General features: G+C 47.8%; 2 protein-coding genes across 3 annotated transcripts in view; both read left to right on the top strand.

Annotated features, from left to right (window-relative positions):
* LOC144107175 (uncharacterized) overlaps positions 1 to 24159 on the top strand; it is a 53614-nt gene extending 29455 nt beyond the window's left edge. The window contains exons 1-3 of one of the 2 annotated variants that reach the window (XR_013309244.1): positions 9739 to 9933; positions 19419 to 19510; positions 24033 to 24159. The gene's annotated coding sequence lies outside the window, so the exon portion shown is untranslated. Of the gene's footprint in view, positions 1 to 9738; positions 9934 to 19418; positions 19511 to 24032 lie in introns of those variants that run through there. The other variant, XR_013309243.1, reaches the window with a different exon arrangement.
* Positions 3260 to 4348, top strand: LOC144107423 (kelch domain-containing protein 3-like). The gene has a single exon (XM_077640419.1). The coding sequence runs from the start codon at positions 3260 to 3262 to the stop codon at positions 4346 to 4348; it is 1089 nt and encodes a 362-aa protein (XP_077496545.1).
* Positions 24160 to 24981: the final 822 nt, after the last annotated feature.

The raw sequence follows: 24981 nt of genomic DNA on the forward strand, positions 1-24981 counted from the left end.
AATAATGACAATGTTATTTTTACTCGGTCTTTGCATGGTTTCAGAAGTAACAAAAGAATAGCCAATTACTGAGGTGGAAATGTACATGTGCGTAATGCCTTTGTTATGTGGCTGAAGCGAAAAGCACTCGGCCTTATGACTTTTTTTTAATCAATACTGTACCTAGTAGCCCAGCTGTCGATAGCACTGCGCATTGAGGTATGTTTTCATTTGGAATGTGGTTAGTGCGAAGTGTACTTCACGCATTGTTGCCCCACTGGCTTACTGTGCTAGGTGGCCAGCCGGAACACCCATTTGGTTAGCCTCCCTGCCTTTTATCTACTGCTATGCTCTCAATTCAGCCGGCACATTATCGCAGCAAGTTTTGCGGCAGGACTCGGCGTGTAGCAACAATTACATGCTCAAAGAAAACAGGAGCAACAGCCGAGGCCGTAAGAATTATGGGACAACGTCGAAATTCTTAATATCGGCGGCACACCCAGGAACTTTAAAATGAGGGTCAGTGAGTGTTTTGATGCAAGCATCAAACTATAACCAGCGTAAATCATAGATTTGACAGAAAAAGCATAACAGCAGATAACGCAACCCTGTGGGGTTTGACTCGGGGAGATAATAGTTTCTCCCCGCTTAATCGCGGCTGACACGGTTCAAAGCTGCCCGAACCCCACCCTGTGATCGCTTACGCTACCTAGCGCACGCCAACTACGGCGGGCCTCGCTCTGAAGGAACAAAGGAACGGCACATTGGCTGACACAAACAGGCATTTACTGCTACGGCAACTATAACGCCAGCTAGCAACAAGGTACACTAATGAATCGAGGTCGTCCGACTCACCAGCAAGGTTCTGAGCGAATCTTCGCCCGCGCTTGAGCAAGGGATAAATACTCCGAAGGCCGGACGGGACGATATACGGGAGCGGGTCTCCCCGTTGCTTCCTCGCCCCGCCGGCGAAGAGCGGAGCCGCGAGCGACACGTCCGCTCGAGCCGACGATCCCAGCCGAAGGACCCCATCTCTCGCGCGCGGGCTTCAGCAGGCTCCCCCGCAGCGACGCTGGCGCCCTCTCTTGCCAGTTAATGTAACTGACAAGGGAAGGCGTTCATCCTCGGGGTGAGACTGCTGCTGCACGGTGCATCGCGGGAAAGCAAACACAGGGGCTTCAGGGCAGGTCCCCACATCCCCCCAACCTTAAATAGACCCACGCGCCTGAAAGTACATGCTATGGAGGAGCGGAGGTCACGCCGACAGCGTCCACGCAGTCATCCGCGGTGTTCTCAAGGCGGCGTGAAGGTCTCCGCTGGGACGACTCGCATGGCCCGCGGACTACAGTGTCCGGAGGCCCGCGAATAGAAGGCCCGTGGGAAAACTGCAGGCCAGGATTCTGCAGTAGTCCCAAGGGCAGCAGCAGCCGGAGGCGACTGCTGACTGGTCTCGCCACAGCTGCCCCGGATGGATGCGGCGAACAGGATACAGGCCGCTCCGTCGCAGCAGGTGGCAGCGAGACGTTGTGCACAGGACAGCAAGCCTGGGTGGCTTCACCGGATCAGCAAAATTGCCGAAACGCTCTCGGCGTGCCTTTAACGTAGGTCACGGAGGGGAAACGGCATCCGCAAGGGCCTCGTGGCGCAATGCCTACCTCGCTAGCAAAACGTGTCCGGCTTCAGATGCGGCAAGGTTTAATACAAGGTCGGGCAGAAGATGACTAATGCTTGTAATTCGGCATCATTATAAGGCCAAATAACCACAGAAGATACGGAATGGAGGCAGCAGATAACAGCGCTCCGTGTTGTCTACTGTCCCTTTTCTGCGTATCCCGCGATTATCTGTCCCTATTATTAGTTACCAAGTAGCTTACAAATATAAACTTCATATACCCTCCTAAAATAAAAAAAGTACGGCGTGCCTGTCGCTTATCTTTCTTCACTTTGTCATTGGCATAAAGGCGCCTTTCTCCCAGTATTCTGATGGCCGCTTACAAAGATAGGGGCTAGGCGGTTTCGTGCAGGCGCGGCCACGACTATAACGAACGAATACTAGTCCCCCTCTCTTGGTCCAGGTTTCTGGACCAGTGCCCCCTCCCCCATCCTCTCTCACCACTTGTCCATTCCATCATGTTTATTCCTCCTCCTCCTCGGCGTAATTACCAATCTAGAAACTACAGTTTCAAGTATCTGAATCCCGTTGTTGTTCACCCCAGTAAACATGGCTCATACCCGGACGGGGAGATATGCCAAGGTTTGGTGGTGCATGCCAAGAAAAATCACATAGGTAATTTCTAGGAGAAAAAAAATACCTAAGGCGGAGAAGTAGAACAGCGAAAAAATGACTGAAACTCAAAAAAAATAATAATTGGTGAAAAAACATTTTGAAGTTGCAGGATCATAAAAAACGCATATTTGATTTAATCTTTATTTCGTTTCCACTCGAAAGGAAAGAAATATTTTAGGCATGCAAAACTTAGCATGGTAGCCTTCCAGTTGAAATCATGCAGTCGTGAAGGCAGCCGCAAACCCTACTTAATGCGAGTCCCTTGGCGCCCGCGCCGAACGAGAGAAGAACTGGGAACGACACAAAGAGCCCTAATCTGAAAAGAGGGTTCTCCAGATAAGTGTTTCCCTGAAGTGGGAACCACCGGCAAGAGCGGAGAAAATATGCTTTAGATTCAACTTCCCCGCATGTGTTGCGCACGTGGCCTAACAGAAGAATTCTTTCTCACCGGAGATATGCGAAACTATTTTCGCGTCTTCACGAATAATTGCAGCTCTTAAAAAAAGTAGCATCAATTACAATGAAGTTATTCTCCGAGGCCTGAAAAACAAAGAACAAAGTTCCTGGAAAAAAATGCATCACTGTGTTTGCATCGAACGTTATTTCTCACACGCCTGACAGATTGAAACGCTGATGAATGAGCGGTTCTAAAGAAATATATTTTCACAATATGCAGTAATGCCAAGAAAAAAGCGGTTCTCCCTCCGAATAAGCTCCCTGCTTTATCGCATAATTTTGAGAAAACACGTTAGGAGAGCGAGTTAACGGCTGCTCATCGATTTGGAAACAATGGGTGGTAGTAGTTGTTGTTAGCCTATCAAAATATGGCACATACCCACACTGGGGGATCGGCCAAGAATCGGGTGGCTGTTCACCAAAGGAAGAAGGGAATGAAGGAAGAAAAAGAAGCAAGGTCTACCGATCGTAGGACCCAGTGCACTGAGACAAAAAGCAACACCCTTGGTGACAGCGAGTACCTTCCACAGCAGCAGCATGTGGACAGTGCAGGTCAAAGGCGTTCCGCAGCCAGTGAGTGTCTACGAGGCTGTCTGCATCAACGGCAAGATATATTGCTTCTACACCTGCGAACGAGGAATGCCTATCTATGTGTACATCTGCGACCCCAGATGGTACCGCTGGGATCTCGTGGAGACGCAGCCACTGCCCGACGGCGGGCCGGTGAAGCTTAACGGCTACACCGTTGTGGCCTACGGCGACTGCGCCTACCTCTGGGGAGGCACGGATGACGGAGAGTCAGACCACGCTGTTTACCGCTTCAACACAAACTCGATGACGTGGAGCCGTCCCGAGGTGCGCGGTGACGTCCCAACAACGCTCTTCGGCCACTCGGCGTGCATGGTGGGTCCCCGGATGTACATCTTCGGTGGCTTGCACCGGGATGCTTGGCATCACGTGTGGTTTCTCGATCTGGACGCAATGATGTGGCATCGAGTCGACACCACCGGGGAAGCCTCCGCGGACTCGCGCTTTTTCCACACGGCGTCTGCCATCGGGACCCGCATGTACGTTTGGGGTGGCAAGGTGGATGGTGTATGGGGCCGCCGCTACGACCGCTCTGTGTGTTATCTGGAGACGACCACCTCGACGTGGGTCCGCCCACAAGTGGAAGGCGTGCCCCCCGAGGCGCGCCAGGACCACTCTGGCTTCGTGTATAAGGGACACATGTACATCTTTGGTGGTGGACACCTCGACCATGGTACCGACTTCGCAGACATGCACCGGTATGACCCGGATAAGTCATGTTGGACTCAGGTGATGCCACATGGCGCAGGACCGTGTGCCAGAAGGCTCAACGGCTGCTGCGTGATTGGCGACAGGGTGTTTGTGTTCAATGGCTTGCGCCAGAAACGCGCCCTGCGGGATAGGGAGCAGGTTAGGATATCCCCCTTTGACGACGAGTCTGTGACAGATATGCACGTGTTGGACTTCGCACCTAGTTTGAAGACCTCGTGTCTACTGGCTCTCATACACGCAGGCCTGGAGGTCGCCCGCCTTCCACCTATCAATGGAAACGAAATCCATGCAATGATGGCCAACGACAACACCTCCAGCCCATCGTAGTCCACGGGCCGACGCTGCGTTTGGTTAAAAAAACGCTTTCGACTCAGAAACGAAAAGCGCTCGCGTTGTGTTGGTGGCCACTACGGCATGGTGTTTTTGCCGACGATACGTGGTCCTCTGGGGCAAGCGTGTGCATGCATTGATTTAATATTTTTAATAAACGCTTAAGCCGTCAGTACCTTCTCTTTATATTCACGGCCCAGTGCCGCATAGGAGTTCAGAGTGACGGCTGTTAAGGCCACGTTTGGTGTTTATGCGGTGTAGGTATCATTGGTTTAATACACAAGATACAAAGCGTCATGCTTATTGTTACCAAATGAGACGTAGCATATGTCCGTCGTAGTTAAAGCACGCGATTGGCTCCGATCGTACTGACGGTAATAGTTTCGTTATCTTTTCAGCACACTGTGCGCGCTTGTGCGAATGTTGATCGGCCAGAGGCGGATGCAATCAAGCGAGAGAGGGGGATGCTGGTAATGCGCTTTCCTGGTGCCGGGCTCTCGTTGCGAAGACTGCGGTAGAGGGGAAATACGGGGTGTTGCGTTTATGCGCCAGCGCTCTGTGCACCACTGAGCGCCCACACACATCTGCGCGTCACACCGACGTCATTCCTTTAAATAGAAGGGCCGGCCGAGCAAGTTTCCATAGGCGCCTGCGCAGGAGTTGTGCACGCTGCATAAACTCAGCAGTGGCAATGTGAGAGAGTAGCGACGTCAAATCATCATCATCACCATCATCATCAGCCTGACTACGCCCACTGCAGGCCTTAAGGCCTCTCCAATTAACCCTGTCCTTTGCCAGCTGCGGCCCCCCTATTATCGCAAACTCTCACCCGCCCACCTAACTTTCTGCCGCCCCCTGCTACGCTTGCCTCCTTTTGGAATCCACTCCGTTACACTTAAGGACCAGCGGTTATCTTGCCTTCGCATTACATGCCCTGTCCAATACCTTTCCTTCCTCTTCGTTTCGACTCGGTTGTCATTAAGCCGCGTGTGTTTCCTCACCCACTCTGCCCGCTTCAACGCTCAACGTTACACCTGTAATTTTTCATTCCATAGCTCGCTGGGTTGTCCTTAAGTTGAGCTGAACCCTTTTCGCTAGCCTCCACGTTTCTGCCCCGCAGATGAGTACCGGTAAGAAACAGCTGTTGTACACTTTTCTCTTGAGGGATATTGTTAAACTGTCATTCATGATCTGAGAGAACCTGCCATATTCGCTCTACTCCGAATTTATTCTTCTAGTTACTTCCTTCTCACGATCCGGATCAGCGGTCCCTACCTGCCCTAAGTAGACGCATTTCCTTACTACTCCCAGCACCTGGATACCATTGTGAACTGCTGTTCCCCCGCGAGACTGTCCAAGGTGACTTTGGTTTTCAGCATGTTAACAAAATTTTAGACCCATCGTTCCAACCTGCCTATCTAACACATTGATCGTGTCTTGCAGTTCATCTCCTGAATGACTCAGCTAAGCAATGTCGTCAGTGAATCGTAGGTTACTTAGGAATTCTCCGTTAACTATTATACACAACTGTTCCCAATCCAGGTTTCGAAATAGCTCCAGTAAACAGGCGATGAATGGCATTGGCGAGATCGTGTCCCCCTGCCTGACTCCCTTTCTTATTGTAATTTTATTTCCCATTTTATGGAGGACTATGGTAGCTATGTAGCTTATAGATATCTTCCAATACTTTCCCATAATGCTCTTCTACACCCTGATTCCGCAACGACTGCATGACGGCTGAGATACAGACGGAGTCAAATACTTTCTCGTAAACCACAGGAAAAAGGCTTCTTTCCTGTCGCCTCTCCTTCCTCCTGCGAATGTCAATTTAGCGCACAACATATCTATGAAAAACAAATTTCTTCTTTCTATAAAACGGCATACATTTGCCAATAACTGACCTCTTGCTGCCTTGCCCTACAGATTGCGGCGTCGGCTTATCGCGCCCTTGTTGACAGCGCCTGTTCAGACCGCTGATAGTTTGAAAGACGTATCTTCGTTGCTCGTTACTGTGGCGGGGTACGGTAAGTTGATAAGCGTGTGCTGCTATTTTCAAAGCCTTTCTGTTTGCAACCTGTCTGCGGACAGTATCAATCCTTATCACGTTCGCGCAGCGTTCCAAAGTGCCTTTGAATCCCCCCCCCCCCCAAAAAAAAAGCAAGCACGACGCTGTTCCTAAACGAGAAAATAACCTTTACAGGGACGTTTACCGCAAAGATAAAACGGGTCAAACACGTGTTGAAGCGTAGAACATTGGGGCATCGTATATATCGTGCTTGGCAACAAACAAGTCATAAATGTCCTGGGTTCGGATCCCATCGGTTGCAGCTGTTTGTTTTTTCTACTTTCTTCTGATTTATATAACAGCTTTAAGTATTTACACAATTAATTCCCATTGATCAAAATCACAAATTAAAAAGGACATGGAGGGCACTTGCGACTGCCTACCTACTATGAATGCGAAAGAATTGCCTCATCTTGAGCTCTGTTGTGAGGTCCTTTAAAGTTTACCTCCTTTCTAATGACGAACCTACTCATTAGCATACAGCCGCCGCGGTGGCTCAGTGGTTACGGCGCTCGGCTGCAGACCAGAAAGACGGGTTCGATCCCGGCCGCGGCAATCGAATTTGAGTGGAGGCGAAATTCTAGCGGGTCCGTGTACTATGCGATGTCAGTGCACGCTAAAGAACCCCAGGTGGTCGAAATTTCCGGAGCCCTTCACTACGGAGTCCCTCATAGCCCGAGTCGCTTTGGGACGTTAAACCCCAGTAAACCAAACTCATTAGCATAGAGTACTAATGAAACGTACACAAGGTTCAACTTTATTTGCAAGAAGTAAAGCGGTTTTGTGGCTTACGGGTTCCGTGCTCGCCTCACTATATGAATGTCCTTGGTTCAGTTCCCCGAACCTTTGAGGGGTTCTCATTTTTTCGTCTTTGGCTGTATACGTCCATATCTCATGGTATACTGCCGACGTCATGCAAGAGCACGGACGTCACTGAGAAATTTCGTGGCACTGACGGCGACGGACGCCGCCTTCCGTGCTAATAGGTATAGGAGGCTGTTGGTTTCCCTCACATGTGTGTCATAACGAGCCTCTCATTTACCCTCCCCTTTCGTCCTCACTGGGTTGCGTAAATTCTTCGTATAATAGTCGTGCCAGATGATGAAGCTGATGCCTTGGGAGCCCTACGCACTTTGAGCGATGGAGTATCTTGAGTGAAATGATTTTCTTCGACAGTGCGTCGATATATATGCCCTGGAAAAGAGTTGTCACGTGGGGCGGTTTTAAGAAGTGGCACGTGTACGACATGAGGGTAAAGAATAAAGAGGGCACTGATTTCCGAAGAAATTGAATTGCCCGATATGCACGAAGGTATACGCATTTAACATAGAATGCATGCGACACGTTCACGTTTTGTGCCTAGTCTCCTAAGTCTGTTTAGATTCTGGACTCTTCTGAATACTAAGCACTTAGGTCAACTTTTAAGGGTAAGGGTTCGTACCCAATGCCTTTAGCTGCCGCCTCTGCAGCACGTTACACTTCGCCAGTGCAAGCGGTGAACATTTATTTAAGTTCCTCAACGGCCTTGCATAAAAGCTGTACATGAGGGAGGGAACAGTTACACTTTAGAGGGACTTTGGTCGAGAAAAGTAAGACCCAAGTTTTGTCAGCCCACCAGCAGGGGAAAATTCAAGGTGTCCGAATATTTACTGAGTTTAATCGCTTAAGTTTGGTGTGCGGAAATGTTAAGACAAATAAATCGCTTCGTGTGGCTCTCATATGCCGCGAACGTGAAACACCGCGAATGCAACGGCGATTTGATAGTGAAGCGAGCGGGTCTCGCTTTGACGGACGCCGCCATATTGCACGACCCTACCCGGCGTTAGGGCTCCATGCTGTTTTGTAGATATCGTGTTAATGTCGGCGCTAGCTCCAAGACTCGAACAGTGTTCGAGTTCTGCGCATGTGTAAGGGTGACCCGCCATTGTCATATTCCAATAAGCGATATGTTCATTCTTCACTTCAGTTGGGCAGGGTTAACTGGAGAGGCATGGGAGAGGCCTTTGCTCTGCAGTGGGTGTAATCAGGATGTGGATGATGATGATGAGTCCGTCATCGACGTCCCCTAAAGCATCAAGCGCAACTTGGGCATACCTACAAGTAAGGCGCTCAGGGAAGCAGGGGGTTTGTAGCGCGAGGCGATCGCATCACGTCATAGAAGACGTAAACAAGTTCAAATGCGTGTATCTATGTTAAAAAATATATTGCATCGTAAAACCTATATCAATATAGTAGATATACCTTTTATCAACTCCGTAGATATTGTGCGTACGCGTGTACTCCAGTGCTGCTGCTTGTAAACTGCGGCCAGGGCAGGCTACGACTCCTCCAGTTCCCCCCTCCCCCCCCACAGCTTTTCCCCTGGACTGGTGATATAATTAAGGGAGTAAACATATATAACTTAAATCAAATTAAGTGCACGCAGCGCGCGCAAGGTGTGGCGGAGGAACGGCTGAAGTGCGGCGCGGAGGGTCATCGGCCGGAGCACTGCGATATGTGGCCGGAAAAATATAGTACCCGCTCTCCGGAAGAGGGACTTCAATTTCAACGCAGATGTGCCGATTCCCGATGTCAGCGGCGTGGGAAGCAAAAAAAATGGTTGGGGTTCTGGGGTTCAACGTGGCTTGAACCTAGTTATACTAGCGAAAGCACTGTTAAGCATGGTCTTCACTGTCTGAAATGAAATGTCAAGGTCAAAGTCAGCGGTCAAGTACCCAATGGTCAAAGTCAGTTAATTTCGGTTTGACCTTGTGGGGCATGGAAGGTCATCGTCTCATCCGCATCGAAATCGGAAGTTGTACCCCCGAAAAGTAGAGCTGTCGCTTTGAAAGAAACAACGCAGTGCGGCACCAGCAACGAATTCTGCCGCCCATCGTCGCGTGCCTGGACTCTGCACTCAGTTAACAATAAGAGGAGGGGTTACAAAACGACAGCATGAAGAACATGTCTATGTTAGGCCGGCTATCGCTTGTAGAATGCCTGGTGAAATATTCCTATTTTTTAGATCAGTGCGCTGGCAACGCGTTCGTGAGTTCAGAGATTATCTTCTGGCTCTGACGAATCGACTGCTGAGACATTTGAGATTGCGATGTGCCTGTGAGGTGCTGACCACTGGTGCACGCAAGATAACCGCCTTATCTGGTATGCCGGTGGCGTCGCTGGCCACGCGGCTCGTTTGTGTCGCAGACGTGACCCCCCTCCGTACGATTACAGTATCTGGGATACAATGGTCCTCGTCCCACGCGCGCGCGCGCCACCGGATATGTGGAGGGAAGGCAATCCTGGCGTGACGTGACGTGACGTCACGACAGCGCGCTGCCTACTTCGGAAAGGGTAGCATGCCTGAGCATGTGAGCAAAGTATTCCTCCTGTAGTTAGGCAATGCCCTAGGGGATAAAAGAGGAGCTCGCGGCAGGGAAACCATCTCTCTTGCTGTCGGTCCACACCTGACTGCCCCGAGGGACCCCTTCGCTGCCCGGTGACCCCCAACACAACGCCGGTCGACTGCTACGACTTGGTGAGCTGCCGAACATCTATTTTACGGATAGAACATTCTTCCGCAGTGTGCTTTACCTCGCGTTAGGATAATAAACTATTTCCTAGCGTGCCCTGCCGTTGCCTATTTCGTCCGGCCGGACCTCCCGTGGCTGCGACTCTGCGCCACGGGTTGGGGAAACGTGTTGCGCACTTGAATAACGCCTGCGTGTAGCTGGCACTGAAGCTCGCTTTCCCGGCCGGCTGGGCGCAGAGTGACACCATCAGTCGTGAGCCGACGTACGACCTTCCGCCGTCCTCCTCGCCTGCTTCACATGAGCCGCCTCCGGATTATTCTTCTCCTATAGTTACCATCACCGCTCCCATCGCTCGCCGCATCCTGGCCGACGTTCCCGTTCTCCGATGCTCCGCCGCCAACCCGCCGTCCACGCGGAAAACTAACGGCCGCAGTTCCGAAGGCAAGAACTGCGCCGCCAGCGACTCACTCAAGACCTGTTTCTGTGCCTGCCAATATTGTTACCGTGTTCGTTGTGGGAGTCGCCGTCGAAGCACTTGCTGACACTGGCGCACCCGTTTCCGTTCTCAGTCACACCCTCTGTCGCTGACTCAAAATATTGACTACGCCTCGTCCTGCCGTTTCTCCCCGCACCGCCAGCGCTCAGGACATTCGACCGTTATTAGCCGCCTGCACGGTCCGCCTGCTTATCGAGAACGTTTCATACACAAAAGAGTTAATCGTCCTCGCCCGCTCATCTCACGACGTCATCCTCGCTTGGGACTTCCTCTTCACACATCCTGCCGTTATTGACTCCGCCCGTGCTCAGCTTCAGTTATCGCCCTTCAGTGACCCTCCCTCGGACGTACCCGGGGCTGCTGCTGCTTTATAGTGTGGTCGTCTCAGAGCATGAGGACCCAGATGTTCGACATTTCTCTTCAGTGCTGGTGCCTCTTTCTTGTGCTGCTCTCTCCGACGCAACTGTAATTTATAAGCCCTCTTTGCGATGTGCTGACCAGAAATCCGTTTTGCTGCCTCATGACGTGCTGGCAATTATTCGCGGCTCAAGTGCTATATATGTGTCTAACCCGTTCTCCTGCCCCCCCCCCCCCCCCCCCCACACTTTACTCCGTGGCAAATCGCTTGGTAGGGTTGCCATGCTTATTACAATTATTTCATAAAGAACATGGAAATGACAGGTCGCACTAAAAACTGCTTACGAAAATAAGACGTCTCTTTTTCCTTTTGATTTATTACAGCTATAATTTCGCGTACGCTAATAATCACCTATGCAGCTACAACGCTTGTCCGCAAAGTTTCGAGACGGATTTATTTTCTTCTCTAGAAATAATTCCCCAAAACAAATGTTGGTGCGTATGTGCAGCGCCATCTTTTTGGGCTAACTTGAGCTATTTTTATTAATTGCTGTGGCAGCCGCTAGATAGCACTATATGTAGAAAATACGTTGTCACTAGGCATCTGCGCATTCAAATGTGAGTTAATGTGGAGAGATGGACATCCACCTCGAACAGCGTGTAAACATTAATTTCTGTGTGAAGCTTGGAAAAACAGCCACACAGACGTATGAGCTCCTTCGTGAGGCTTACGGCAAGGAGACATTATCGCGGGCGCGAGTCTTCGAGTGGAACAGGAGGTTCGTTTCGGGGAGAACGTCGGTGGAAGACGACACAAGGAAGGGGCGCCCTTCAACCTCACGGAATGAAAACAACGAGGCTCGGATCAGGGAAATCGTACAGCAAGACCGCACCATTACAGTCCGCCTGCTATCAGATGCTATCAACATTAGTAAGACAACATGCCACCAATTTTGCTTGAGAACTTAGGGAAACGAAAGCTGAATGCCAGACTTGTGGCGCACTCTCTCACACAAGACCAGAAGGACACGCGGGCATCAGTGAGCGATGATTTTCTCTCCGAGGCAGAGAAGGATGCTGCATTCGTCGAGAGCATCATTGCTTAAGACTAAACATGGTGCTTTCAATACGATCATCAAACAAAGAGGCAGAGCGCCGAATGGCGGTCCACAAGTTCTCCGGCGTCGAGAAAGGTGCGGCGACAGAAGACCAAAGCAAAGACGATTCTGATAGTTTTTTTTCGATGCCAGAGGTGTCATACACCGCGATTTCGTCCCACAATGGCAGACGGTGAATCAAGAGTTTTATATCCGCGTGCTCAAACATATGCGTGATGCACTGCGACGCCGTCGCCTTGACTTATTGGCATCTGGACAAAGCCTTCTCCACGATAACGCAAGGCTGCACACTACTCTCAGCGTGACAAAATTTCTCGCCAAGCACAGCATACCGTACTTTCTCATTTGCCATACTCGCCTGACCTCTTCCCATGCGATTTTTTTCCGGTTTCTTCGTGTGAAGAGAGCCCTAAAAGGTCGCTGGATGAGGAGCGTAGAGGCCATTCAAGACTCCACGACAGAGGAGCTGACAGCCCTGCCCAAAGAAGCGTTTTCCAACTGTTTCCAAGACCTCAAGAAGCGTTGGAAGCTGCGTATAGACTGCAAGGGAGACTCTTTCGAAGGGGTGCTGCACAAATGATTTCAAAGTTAAACGCATTTTTTATTAGACTCAGTCTCGGAACTTTACGGACAAAGGTTGTAATCCGCCTTCATGCAAGGTCTGTCTTCCTTTGTTTGTAAACTCCGGAAACGTCCATTCAACATCGCAGCCTCTATATAAAGCGGACATAAGCCTTGGAGCTGCTTATTCTTATTGTAGATAGTGCTTGATACAATGATATCATCATGACATTTTGTCAGTAACCTTGTTTTGGTCTGTCGGTTCTGCCAGTACTCTTCGAACATTTCCTCAGATTAAGCCACGTAATGAATAACAAGTGTTAAAAGAGAATTCAAACCATCAGTCAACTGAAAGCATCCCACACGACTCGGCCCAAGATATCAGCTTATTTTCTTTATTTATTTATCATACCCACAGCGTCATTGTCAGGCATTACAGTGGGGGAGGGTGAAAAAGAAAGAGTATACAAATACCACTGCATGCAGGTGGTTACGAAAAAGATAACATTAAGATAGAAATAACACACAATTATTATACATGAAAAATGTAACAGCATGGAAGAAAATGAATCATTTGATAACATGAACACTACTTCCTCGGGCAGTTTGTTCCATTCCGAAATTGTTTTTTGGGGAAAAAGACATTTTAAAATGGTCAGTCCGGCATCTGTATTCTTTAGCTTTAAGTGAATGATCTATCTGTAAAGACACATAATCAGGGTTGACTATATATTTGGTTCTGTTCATTCCAGTTCTTGAATGAACTACATTATGAAATAATTTTAAACGCAGAACTTTCCTACGTTTTTAAAGTGTGTCCCAACCCAAAGCTTTTTTCGCGCTCGTTAAGCTAAAATATCGCCCATAGTTGTTAAAAACAAAACGAATGGCCAAATTCTGAACTCTTCCTAGTTTTTGAATGCCAAGCAAGGATATAGGGTCCCAGACTGCGCAAGCATTGTCAAGTATGCTTCTAACATTTGTATTATACAGCAGTTCTTTTGTCTTTAAATGGAAAAGTTTTGCGTTATGTCGCAGGAAGCCCAAAACCCGGCAGGCTTTGGCAGATATCTAAGATATTTAAATTCCAACACTTGAAAGCAGTCTACTATTATTAATGTTAAAAGTGAAATTGTGAGGAACCTTTCTTTTAGTGAAATACGTATGTACAAATTTTTGTGAATTAACATGCATTCCCCAATTCTCACATCACTGGGCTACTTTACACAAGTCCTGTTGTAATGCATCGCAGTCACTCTGATCGTTAACAATTCTATACAACACAGAATCGTCCGCAAAAAGACGCATGCATGAAGAAATACCTGAAAAGATGTCATTCATGTAAATGACGAACCGTAAAGGGCCCAAGTCGGATCCCTGAGGCGGTGTCTTCAGCCTTGTGCAATAAAAAACAACGTTCTTTAAAAAGCGCGTTTTGGTCAGAAGTTAGGTTTAATCGAATTCCGAAGAAATCTGTTCAGGGTGCAAGAATATTTAGCCGCAAACGCAGGGTAAAACAGTGACAGGAGAGGAAAATTGAGAGGTGCTAAATCAGAACACAACTTGATCTGCGGGGAGCAAATATGTGTGATTATTGGAAGAGGAAAAAAGAAACAATACGCAATAATCCTTTCGACCACATCCTGGGTGAACTTAAGCCTTTACTTGTGCCGCCCAAGGGTGACCTTGAAAGCGGCCATATTTGAGCATCGCAAAACGGCGAGGCCGGAGGCAACAGGATGACACAAACGCTACCTTTAAACAGATGTACGCTTAAAAAAACGTTAAATATATAATAACACTATCTATGAAAGCGAGCAAACGACCAATACCGAAATAGTAGGCTACTAGTTTAAGCTACGAGCGCGCTGGCGAGAACAGTTACACTCTATAAAGAAATTCAAGCGCATCGTTTGTGAGCCCAATTGAAGGCTGGCTATCGAAAAGACCCGAGTTCTTTGCTATCTGGGACGCTTCCAATATATCAAGGGGAGTAACCGGTGATGAGTAACTGGAAGAGTGATAAGTAAAGCGAATGCGGAACTTTTAGTTGGTCGTTGGTTTCTGTGGTTGTTCTCCGGGAGTTTTTAATACGCCATGGGGATGCAGCGCCGGAATCAACTCCACCATGAAATGCTAAAGATTTGGAGATAACAAAAGGCTGATATCTTTTGGCTAGCAGACCACCATTATGCTATAGGAAAATGTTAACTGGAATTTCTTATTCAAGTGTAACAGCTTTACGTTAGTTACCTGCTCTTTCGGTTTTGTTTGTATATCGGTGTAGGGGTCGATTTTTTTTACCTTAAAAAAAGGTTTTTCGTGCACTGTCAAAGTTTTAGGACGGGAAGCGCGATTCGAAGAGGCAATCGCTTTTGTGGAGATCACTCTGTGCATCGCATTTTGTAAATAAATTGAATACTTTTTTAATTTTGTGTTTCGGGGAAGAGTTATTAATATTGTAAAAGTTCAAGGGGGCAGCACGCAGCCAATTGTCTTAAGACTGACTTGCTGCTATTGGATGCTCCCTGAGTGCGAGATGAACTTCCAAGAGTTTAAAACCGAGCCACGGAACCCAATCTGTCGTTCTCGGCTAGGTTTAGATGATCTGAATCTTCGGCTATGCCGAGGAGGGAAGATTTTCCTGTTAGCCAGTTACATTTTATTTGCCACTCTGTTTAACATGCTGTACATTTCGTAAATCCGTATATAAATTTCAGTTAATTTTCACGTCACTTCCCGTGTTGCAAGTTGTCATTAACCCGTCACCGACGGGGCATCTCAGGTGCAAGAAGCCTTCAAGCCAACCAACCGTCTCTGACGGCTCACCCCCAGTGCAAGGAAACGAACCATCAGTAAGCTTACTGACTTTACTGTCGGTTTTCACGTCTTTGTATAAATTCCATGTTTCCCAATAAAGGCTCAGTTAAAAGAGAGCGACTGCTTTGCCCTGTTGTTACGACTGCCCAAGTTCATATCTTCGCGCTCCGAGGTATGTTTCGGCTAACCTTGCTTAAAAATGCATTGCGGCAGGAGTTGAGCTCTACACTTTTAATCTTCTGACATACTACGACGTTAGTTGCCACGGAGACAATCATTCGGCCACAGGATATAGAAGCATACCTGGTACATTATTATAATTAAATGAAATAGCATGAAGGCAGAAACAAGAAAAATTTAAAAAATAGGCTGAAAACTAGAAGATGTACAACGCTTCTCAGCTCTTGAAATGTGAAGGAAGAGAAATGAATCAGAAGATGGCGAAAGATTATTATGATGGCCATGTTAATTAAAAAGACCTAGTGCATCTTGGCCAAAGATTGTTATTGATAACGTGTTTTTGGTCACTATTATGTGGATCAAAGACCCAACTTTCCAGGCATACCCACCCACCCAGAGAAGCCGACCACCAGGTCAGGAAAATGCTTGCACCCATTAGAAAAACTGCGGCCAACCGGCGGCACCGCAGACTGAATACTAGGCCACTGGAGCGGTAAAGTAGAAAAAGAAATTGATAGCCGAGACGCTACGCGACGGCAGTCACATCTTGACAACGCTGAAAAACAAGACGCTTATTATCACCTTGAAAGACGAAGAGTGTTATGAAAAACTAAAACAAGGAACGAAAAGGAAACTAAAATGGGCAAAAATATAACTAAGTATGAAGCACGAAGCGCATTACCTACCGATGCATAAGGCGCAAATCGTATTCCACTGACAAAACAAAAAACAAAAAGAAAACGACAGTCAATCGATGCGCCAATCCGATGGAAATTCGTAGCATTAGACTTTCATTCCCCTTTACAGTACGCGACACCTCTCACAGACCACTTTACAGTTACCCTTAACACATGCTTAGTCTTTATTCTACTTACTCACATTTGCATGCTTTTACTTGCTTTCTCATTGCAAATTTGTGCACTGCACTCCGTTTTATGTCTGAGCTCCATTATCAATCGACACTAGTTTTTGAAGGTGGCTTGTAGAGCTACGTTAAGATCACGGCTCAGCGCTCAGTGAAGTAACTGCTTAAGTAGTTGACACACTTATAGTTATGGAATGCCAGATTTATGCAAGTGTTTCTTCGGGTGGGCACGGACCCTTCGGAGCTGTGAGGCGAAGGTCAAGACTTCTATGAAGGCACTCTATCTTGTCATATCATGATTATAGTCTTCTACATGTCCCACAGAGTCTTTCTTTACCCGGAAGGGTAGTTCACGATGAGCGAGTGTGGCGGCTTGTTCGGCTATCGCTTAGGGGGATATTTGCGCCGCTACCACAACGATGCTCGAATGCAGCTCACGCCCACTCGCCCGCCACACAGAGGCCACACACTCGTAAGCCCCACACTGCGTTGTTAAACAAACAAGGGAAGCTCGCAAAAACACCTCAACGAAATAATGGCATCCAGCGCGTGCCCGCATCTCTGCTATCTGCGCTGCTTTTGTCAGCTGACTTTCATCCGCACTCTCCACATTCCACGGTAGCTACCTTCTGGGTTGTTCCGCCTTCCAGCCGCTCTCTCCTCTCCCCTACAAGTGGAAAGAGGGATTTTTTCTGCATCCACGTTGCCACCTGCCAACCGTAGCAGGAGGTTCCCAGTGCAGGGTAGTCAACAGGAAAATTCTTCTGGTTAACCTCAATGCCTTTCATCTACCACTTCTCTCTCTCTCTCTCTCTCTCTCTCTCTCTCTCTCCCGGATGGACACTTAAAAGGACCGACCAGTTTCCAAAATTTGTCATGAGATTATGGCACAAATTAAAAGATCGTTCCTCACGTTGTGATAATTGAGAACTGCAGTATCAATGAAAAGAGGATTTATAAATTTAACTTGGCAATGAAAATCACTTAAAAAACCATCCTGCAGTGAAACCTGCCATGATCAGTTTAGACCACCCCATGACCGCACCTCGGTAAAATATCGCTTATTCGGTTCAAGTGCACAGTGTTCTTTGTTTTTGCTGCAGAAGTGTTCGTCATGATTTATTATAGTTTACACTCACTCCAGCGCACCCTTCGATGAAAAACAACGTTTCCTTCGCATCGTCGACGGTGTGCGTTTAGATTTTGTTACTAGATGGCGCCAGAGTGGTTTGAATTTCTTGGATGGAGCGGCAACGACGGGCTACTTAAAGCTTTCTTCGACGAGGCGCACATTACTTTGCCGGAACAGCTTTGGGCGTGGAAGCTAAAAAGGATGGTACTCCATACCGTCTGGTGGGTGAGATTGATATTAGTTTTTGGTAAAGCACTTCTGCCAAAGTGCGATCGCCATCACGCTTGCTGATCACGGTTTCCAGCATTGAGACATCGCGATACATAAAAATGGCCGCATGAACTGATTTAAAAATTCTTTCCTGAAATTTTCTACAGTGCTTTTAATAAAACCATTGCCGAATCGAGCACATTAGACATCAAGCTTTCTGTTGGGCCAAAAAAAATGCATCCTTAAAAATCACTGGTCTGTCCCTTTACCACCACCGACTAGTTGGGGGGGGGGGGGGGGGGGGGAGGCACGTGAAGATCGGGTTGTTCAAGTCACTTTTGTGATTAGTGGATTTGCGCAGCCCGTAAATTAGTACAATGAACTCCACCAAGAGTTGCAGTTGCGGATGTGGTGGATTACTTGGATATCTAAATTGCTGAGTATTTGTGTTAGGCTTCTATAACCTCAGACAAAAATAATACGGCTGTTTCTTGAAGAGGAGAGCAGATATAAGGCTCAGCTGTCCAGCATTCAGCAGTCTAGCAAGCTGATGTTTTTCGGGCTACGGAAAGCGCGCGGAAATTAAGTGAATGCAAAGCGTCTGTGGGAAAGAGGCCTAGTTGATCATGGAAACGCGCACGTCGCAGCATCCAAGGAAGAAGTGTGGCCTTTCGGGAAACAGTCACAATTTCAGAACTAGCAGTATTTACACCGTGCTTTGTGAAGCATCTATAAAACATAAAGGAGTACTTTTCCTAGTAATTTCCACCCAAATCCTCATTGACAGTAGAGATCAATTTCGTCTGCTGCTTTCCCATTTTTAGGTTAATGCTGAGAAAAGTTACAGTTCGCTCGAAACTTTCCAATTAGATAATTTCTTCTTAAGCAGCTAGGCCCTCCGCATTTGTAGCTGGTTATTTTTGCCTGCAGAACACAGGGATAGTGCGACGCGCAGAGATAAGTCGGTTTTCACGCAAGAACAAATTTTGTTCGATTTTTCCCACTTAAGACCAAAACGTCCTTCTGCCATGTTCAGTTCAGGGAAACGCAATTTACAAAACAAAAACTTTACGTGCGTTTGTCATTAATACTCATTGAATAATCTTTGCTTTATTAAGTTTCCTTACATACAGTCGTTAGCCATACCTATACGAGGGCGGTAGTTCACCAAAAGCCTAGGTAATTTTATTGCTCAGACAGTATTCTGAAAAACAGCTGAAACTGCGCCGCATCTGCGATTTGCTGCTTTTACATGCGCTCTTCTGAAAAATGGGCTCAAAATGCCGAGCGAAGAAACTACACATTTAAGCGAGATAGGTGGCAACACTATAATTCATTATTAATGGTTTCACACTTATAATGACCACGTAAAGGTGAGTCAGGCACTGTCACACATTATAGAATTCACTTCGAAAAGTAGAGCAGTGTGCCCCCCCCCCCCCCCACTGTTTTTTTTTTTTGTTTTTTTTTTGGCCACGCGGTGGCGGCCCCACTCAAATGGCATATCTTTGCACTGTGGCTCACGGCAGAAGAATTTTCAGGTGTTACACGAAAACAATAAGCGATAGTAACCTAAAGTCGAGCGATAAGTGGCGCTGTGCTCGCTGCAGGCTGCGTTGATATCAGAGAGCCTTATCTCATCTCACAACAGTTGACATTGTACGTACGACGGGCGGCTTCTGTCGCTCTTGCGTGACGCGGCTACCCTCATTTCTGCTGGCGGTGCCTAAAGTTGAGGTCCTCAATTTCAGTGAGCTTGTACCGTGCTGTCTGTCACCATCTGAACCGTCGTGTCCAGCCCCACTCTCGGTGTTCTCTAGTTGCAAGGAACGTGCACAACCAGGTAATGTATTACTGACGATTTATGATAGATGAAATCCGCTGACGAAAAGATAAATTAATAGTGACAAAAGAAATAAGTGATTCGCACGCCTCTTCGTCACCTTGTGTATAGTCTTGTGGCATTGTCTCTATAGGTTAGTTCGTACTGCCGCAATGTTTCAAAGTGCAATGTGCATTTCAGCAAGACAATTCGTTCTACATAACCTGATTCGGTATTTGCAAGTATTTATTTATTCGGAGCCTGAGCAGCCAACAAACAAAGTAAGGTCGGAAAGATGAGAGTTCGTGATTGTGCTTATGCATTAGTAACTGAATGTACATTTAATTTGATTCCCAGTGCGTCTGCCTTTTTCACAGTCAGCAAGGGCAGTGTAAACAATATCTTAAAGCACTACAGGTTTGCTAGGTTGCTTTTATCACACGGGTCCAGTGTTTTCATACATGGCAATACGGGTACGTTTGCTATGCCCATCAACCGCCGCATCTGAAATTACGGGGATTTAATTTGTCACTGCTGTCGATTTTTTTACTCCGTTTATATGTTGTGTGTTCATGTATCAGGTTCAGTGTCCCCTTGTATGTCTTCATTCCTTAAATATCGTTAGTATGTTTGGCTGCCCTGTTAACTCGGGGAACTGCACCCGAGTGATTTCGTACTTTGGTTTCTCGGTGACTACATACCCTTTAGTATGGATCAAACGTAAATCATTTGGCTTTGCCTACGAAGCAGAACTGTCGTTGGATAAATTTGTTTCCAGCAAATAATTTCCTGTTGATGTGTTGCATTAGTTTCTTTTGGTGCGTTAGCCCTAGAGCTTTTACTCGGCAGCTGAGGTGGCCCGCATAGGCGGGAGGTGGAACAATTACGCCATACGACCTTGTTGCAGCATTACAACCTCCCCAAGTAATTGTGAGCAAACTGGCCACCGTGGCAGGTGGCAATTCAATTTCTGATTGGTCGCGAGATGTTGCTCGGGAAGAGCAACCCCTCGGTGGCTTGTGCGGGACTCTTAACAATCAAGTTAAACTAAGCACAACTACTAGTGCTAGCGTACCTGCGTCGCATTAGGCCTAACCATGCTAGATCGTTTGTCTTTTTTTTAAGGATAGCAGCAAATGATATTGACAGGATGAGTGCCGATACGTTCACGTGAATGACAACTGCGTGGCAGGCCTGTTCTTTTTATTTTGCGATTGGCTCGATAAAACGGAAACAGCGTACCTGGTAATCCTGGAATTCAACACATATAAAAAGGCAGGAATATTTCTAAATAATTGAGGCAGCAATTTCTTAACTTGAAGCACGTCTGTTTTTTCTCGCCAGACTCAGAAGCTGCCTTCGTGACGGTTAGCTTCACCTGGTTAACTGCGCAAAACCTTCGTCAAGAAACTACAGGCGCCTCTGTTACGGCCCGTTGATTTTAAAAAAGAAGCGGGAGAGGTTTAGTTTTACTGTAGTGGGACTTTAATAAAAATTATTTTAGCGCCAAAGCGCTTTCACTATCAAAGCTGAAAAACCCATGGTATTAGAACGCCTCAACCTTTGACCTTTGATGAGCACGCGGCGAAGGACTTGCGCAGCTGCTCCGACAACAGGCCTAACATGCACCCCCTACACCCTCCAATCTCTCCGCGCTCGTCTGCCGACCCCCCTCTCCCTGTGCGCTGATAGCGCGACTGCGGCAGCAGCCATCACTACATCCGCCGTGGCTCACGCAACGCCGTAGCAAGAGGTGTGGGAAGTGCAGGGGAGGCTCGCAGACCGGCCGCGAATCTGCTTCTTCCAACATATTCTCTCCCTCGGTCTGCCCGCCGCTTATTCCTCTAGGAAACGGAGTATTCGTCATGGAGGGAAAAAAGCGCCTCTATGCTCTTCGCCTTGCGTCGCCGGCGCGCTCCGCCGTCTCCGCTCACAAGTGTACCCTGCATCGAGGCCCTACCCGCGCCCGACGCGCGAGAGTCATCGGCACCGGAATCACGCGAGCAACTACGCGGCGGTGATGGACGATTGCTGATTGTGCCGTGTCTTTTCATGCGGTTGCCTTTGAGGAGGTTTTGCCCCAAGTGCTTTCGCTCGTCCTACTTAGTTTAACTTTGTTAGAAACACTACCATATTTTTTTTAAATCGTCCCGGCCCGCGCCACTTAGGTGTACCGGGCTCAAGATAATTAAAAAAACAAGAAATGGGATTGCTAAAAAAAATTAAGGGACGATGGCGCATCTGATGCGGCAATTTTGCTAAAGCAGTTGGATTTACCATCGATACATATTATAACCTTCAGACACTTTTACTGTGCGTGCATTTTTACTTTGATGCTATTACTCTAAGCGGTGGCTACACACGCCACAGGATTTTTTCTGGAGAATGTAGATGGGCGGAGCTGGGTGGGTAGGTGATAGATGCCGCTTCTGTAGGGTGTTGTGGTGGGGAGACGGGTTCGAAAGCGGCGGTGGGTGGATAAGCAGTCCTCTAACTTAGGACTACGAAGGATAGGTACCTGGTAGGTGGTGCCTCTTGAAGGTAGTTTCCTTTCCCATGCTCGTCTGTGAATTCGATATCATAGTCGCTTTTTCGTTTGTTTTTGAGGGTGGCGGTAGCTAGGCGGGTTGATAATAGGTGTAGCTCAGCTTATGGAAGGTAGAGTTGTGTGATTCGTTGTTGAATGGCGCCTCTGGAGGGTCAAAGATGGGGAGATCGAGAGTAACGGTAGGTATGTGGGTGGAAGCTTCTTAGCTAGAAGGGATACCGTGAGGATGTGGCTGGTTGGTGGTGATGCTCCAGCGGAGGCTTTGGCCATCAAGACCGGCTTTCCGCAAGGTGAGAGTAGCACTGCTTGCGCATCGAAAAATTTCAGCTAAGAGAAAATTAGAATAAAGTAATGCTACAATCAGCGTAGCCGTAGCAAGATGAGTATAATGGAAGTGAACCAGATCAGCAGAAAAAAAATTCATTAATGAAAACACTGTTTTCCTGCTGTATAAAGAGGGCGTACAGCTATAGTGAAGACTGCTCAGGTCCCATGGTTTGCATGATGCTTATAAGAGAAACCAAAATTGATGGGACGCTAAAGCTGCCCCTTAACGGTATGACGCGATAGCGTTAATGGGCTAATGCCTCTATATGCGAAATTGGCCATTCTCTAAATATTCGGAGATTCCTGGGAGTCCTCATACCACTCCTGGCGCAATGGTGCAGCAGTTGAGCGACAAGACATTGACCTGCGATGGAAGATGCTGCCACTGGTGGGGATTGTGCGACCCGGGTTGCTCTTCCCGAACGACCAATCATTAACTTAACTGCCACCTGACAGTGTGATCCAATTTCCCACAATCAGGTGGGCAGATTGTGATGACGCCACAAAGTCACATGACCTAGATGGCCGACTTAGGTAGTTTCACCGGGCATTTTTCACTCCCAATGCCGACGACGATGCCGCCGCCGGGTTTTGTGCAAAACGGCAGCGTTTATAGAGGTTAAAAATTGGGCTGGTTGGTGCATGATCTTGTGGCAGGAACAGCGAAGCACGAGACAAAGAAGGCACAGGCGGGACATCGTCGTGTCCCGCCTGTTTCTTCTTTGTCTCGTGCTGCTCTGTTCCCGCCACAAGGCAGCGTTTACGCTTTGGTGTTAAAAAGAAGAACTGAAGAACTCCGCTGAATAATAATCAGGTTAAAAACGAGAAGAATGGAACAAATGTCTGACATGAAGACGAGGGAATAAGTAGGCGAGTCGATGTGATAGTCATCGTGGAGCTAGTAGGGCGAAAACTAGCGGATGAGAGGAAGGCAACGCACTGGACAAATCTTCTGCAAACCTTGACAACTCGTTCCCCGCACGCCCCGCGACTGAAGTACACCATCTCGTTTCCAAGCGCAATTTCTCGCCGATGCTGTGTGAGACGAAATCTCTTAGTCTTTTATGATGGCGAACGAAGGAGTTTATTGTCCCAATTGAAGCGACTCAGGCTATCAGGGACGCCGTAGTGGAGAGCACCGGGTAATTTCGACCTCCTATTTGCTGCAACTCTGCATATGGTGCTATTAACCTGGGCGTGCGCGAGTAATCACATAAAATTCCTTTTTTTTTCGTGTTCAATAAAGCGAAAGGGCGATGAGTTTTTATTGATTCTCTTTTTGCCTATGTTTATAAAAACGCCTACAGTGTTGGCCACCTTTGGTGACGAGATGGTGTGACCCAACCTCCTCTTCCTTCGAGAGTACGTCCAACCTAAAGCACAACAGGGTCACGTGACTCAACAATGCGTTATTATCATTGTGAGCAACTGTCTTACCTTAGACGAGGAAATAGCCACTTGAAACCCTTCGCTCTGTCAATGTGTCCTTACAAGCGTTGTTTCCTTGTCCTCTTCTCCTCATGCTGAACAATGCGTTATTATCATTGTGAGCAACTGTCTTACCTTAGACGAGGAAATAGCCACTTAGAACCCTTCGCTCTGTCAATGTGTCCTTACAAGCGTTGTTTCCTTGTCCTCTTCTCCTCATGCTGGCCTAATTTTCGCCAGGTGAACGCTCAGGATGACAGCGGCTAACGACACCACTGGCCAAGCGCAGCCTGAAGCGGCCGCTGCTGACGCTGCTAGGACTGGCGATAGAACTACTGTCGCCGACTGGCTCAAGGAAAAGAAGGTGAAATATGAGCAAGCGATTCCCCGCGGGGGCTCAGTGGCCACGGCCTTCGGAAGCTGGACAGGAGGTCGAGCAAAGGAATCAGCGGCCGAATTTCGGGGGAGGCGAAATATGAAAACAGCCCGTGTGCGTTTCGGTGACAAGGCAAGATAAAGAAGCCTAGATAGCCGAAATTAATCCCGACCCCTAAATAATGGCGACTGTTTCTCTCGCCGTCCTTTCAACCAGTTTTACAGCGATAGCTGTTAGGCGCCCGTCCTTGGCTTTCTCGTCGCCGTCGGCGTAACCGGTCAGCCTGGGTCGTATAAGCCTACGGGTGGCTCTGCCTGGAACGGCCACTTGCCCGTGCAGGGGGGCATCCCTTGACCACTAACTACACCAGTGCGCCAGAAAAATATCCCCAAAACTAAACGCCTAAACACCTATCGCTGCACCTCGCGTTACACAGTCGTAACCGTCCTGTGAGTTTTTTTTTTTTCATTTCTTCTCTAACAGTGAGTTTCGAGTGTCTACTCTGAGTGAGACAGCTACTGCTCCTGTCCAGTCCTCATAAGAAATCACCTGTATAAAATTTTAAAATTTATTAACCGAAGACGCACCCCATGAATCTTGGTGAAACGCAGGAATCGCCATCCAGACAGTCAGTCGATCTATCGATTCATCCATCGACCAATAAGTCAATCAATCAGGCAGTCAGTAAATCAACCAATCGATCGACATATTCAACCATCATTTGATAACTGAGATCATCTATCGGTAAACATAAAGCATTAATGATTATATCGTGGGCAATCTCGTTTCGTGCGTCCTCAGTTCGATTTCGAT

The sequence above is a fragment of the Amblyomma americanum genome, chromosome 10 (genome assembly GCF_052857255.1).
Source record: "Amblyomma americanum isolate KBUSLIRL-KWMA chromosome 10, ASM5285725v1, whole genome shotgun sequence".
In the NCBI taxonomy this organism is placed as follows: domain Eukaryota; kingdom Metazoa; phylum Arthropoda; class Arachnida; order Ixodida; family Ixodidae; genus Amblyomma; species Amblyomma americanum.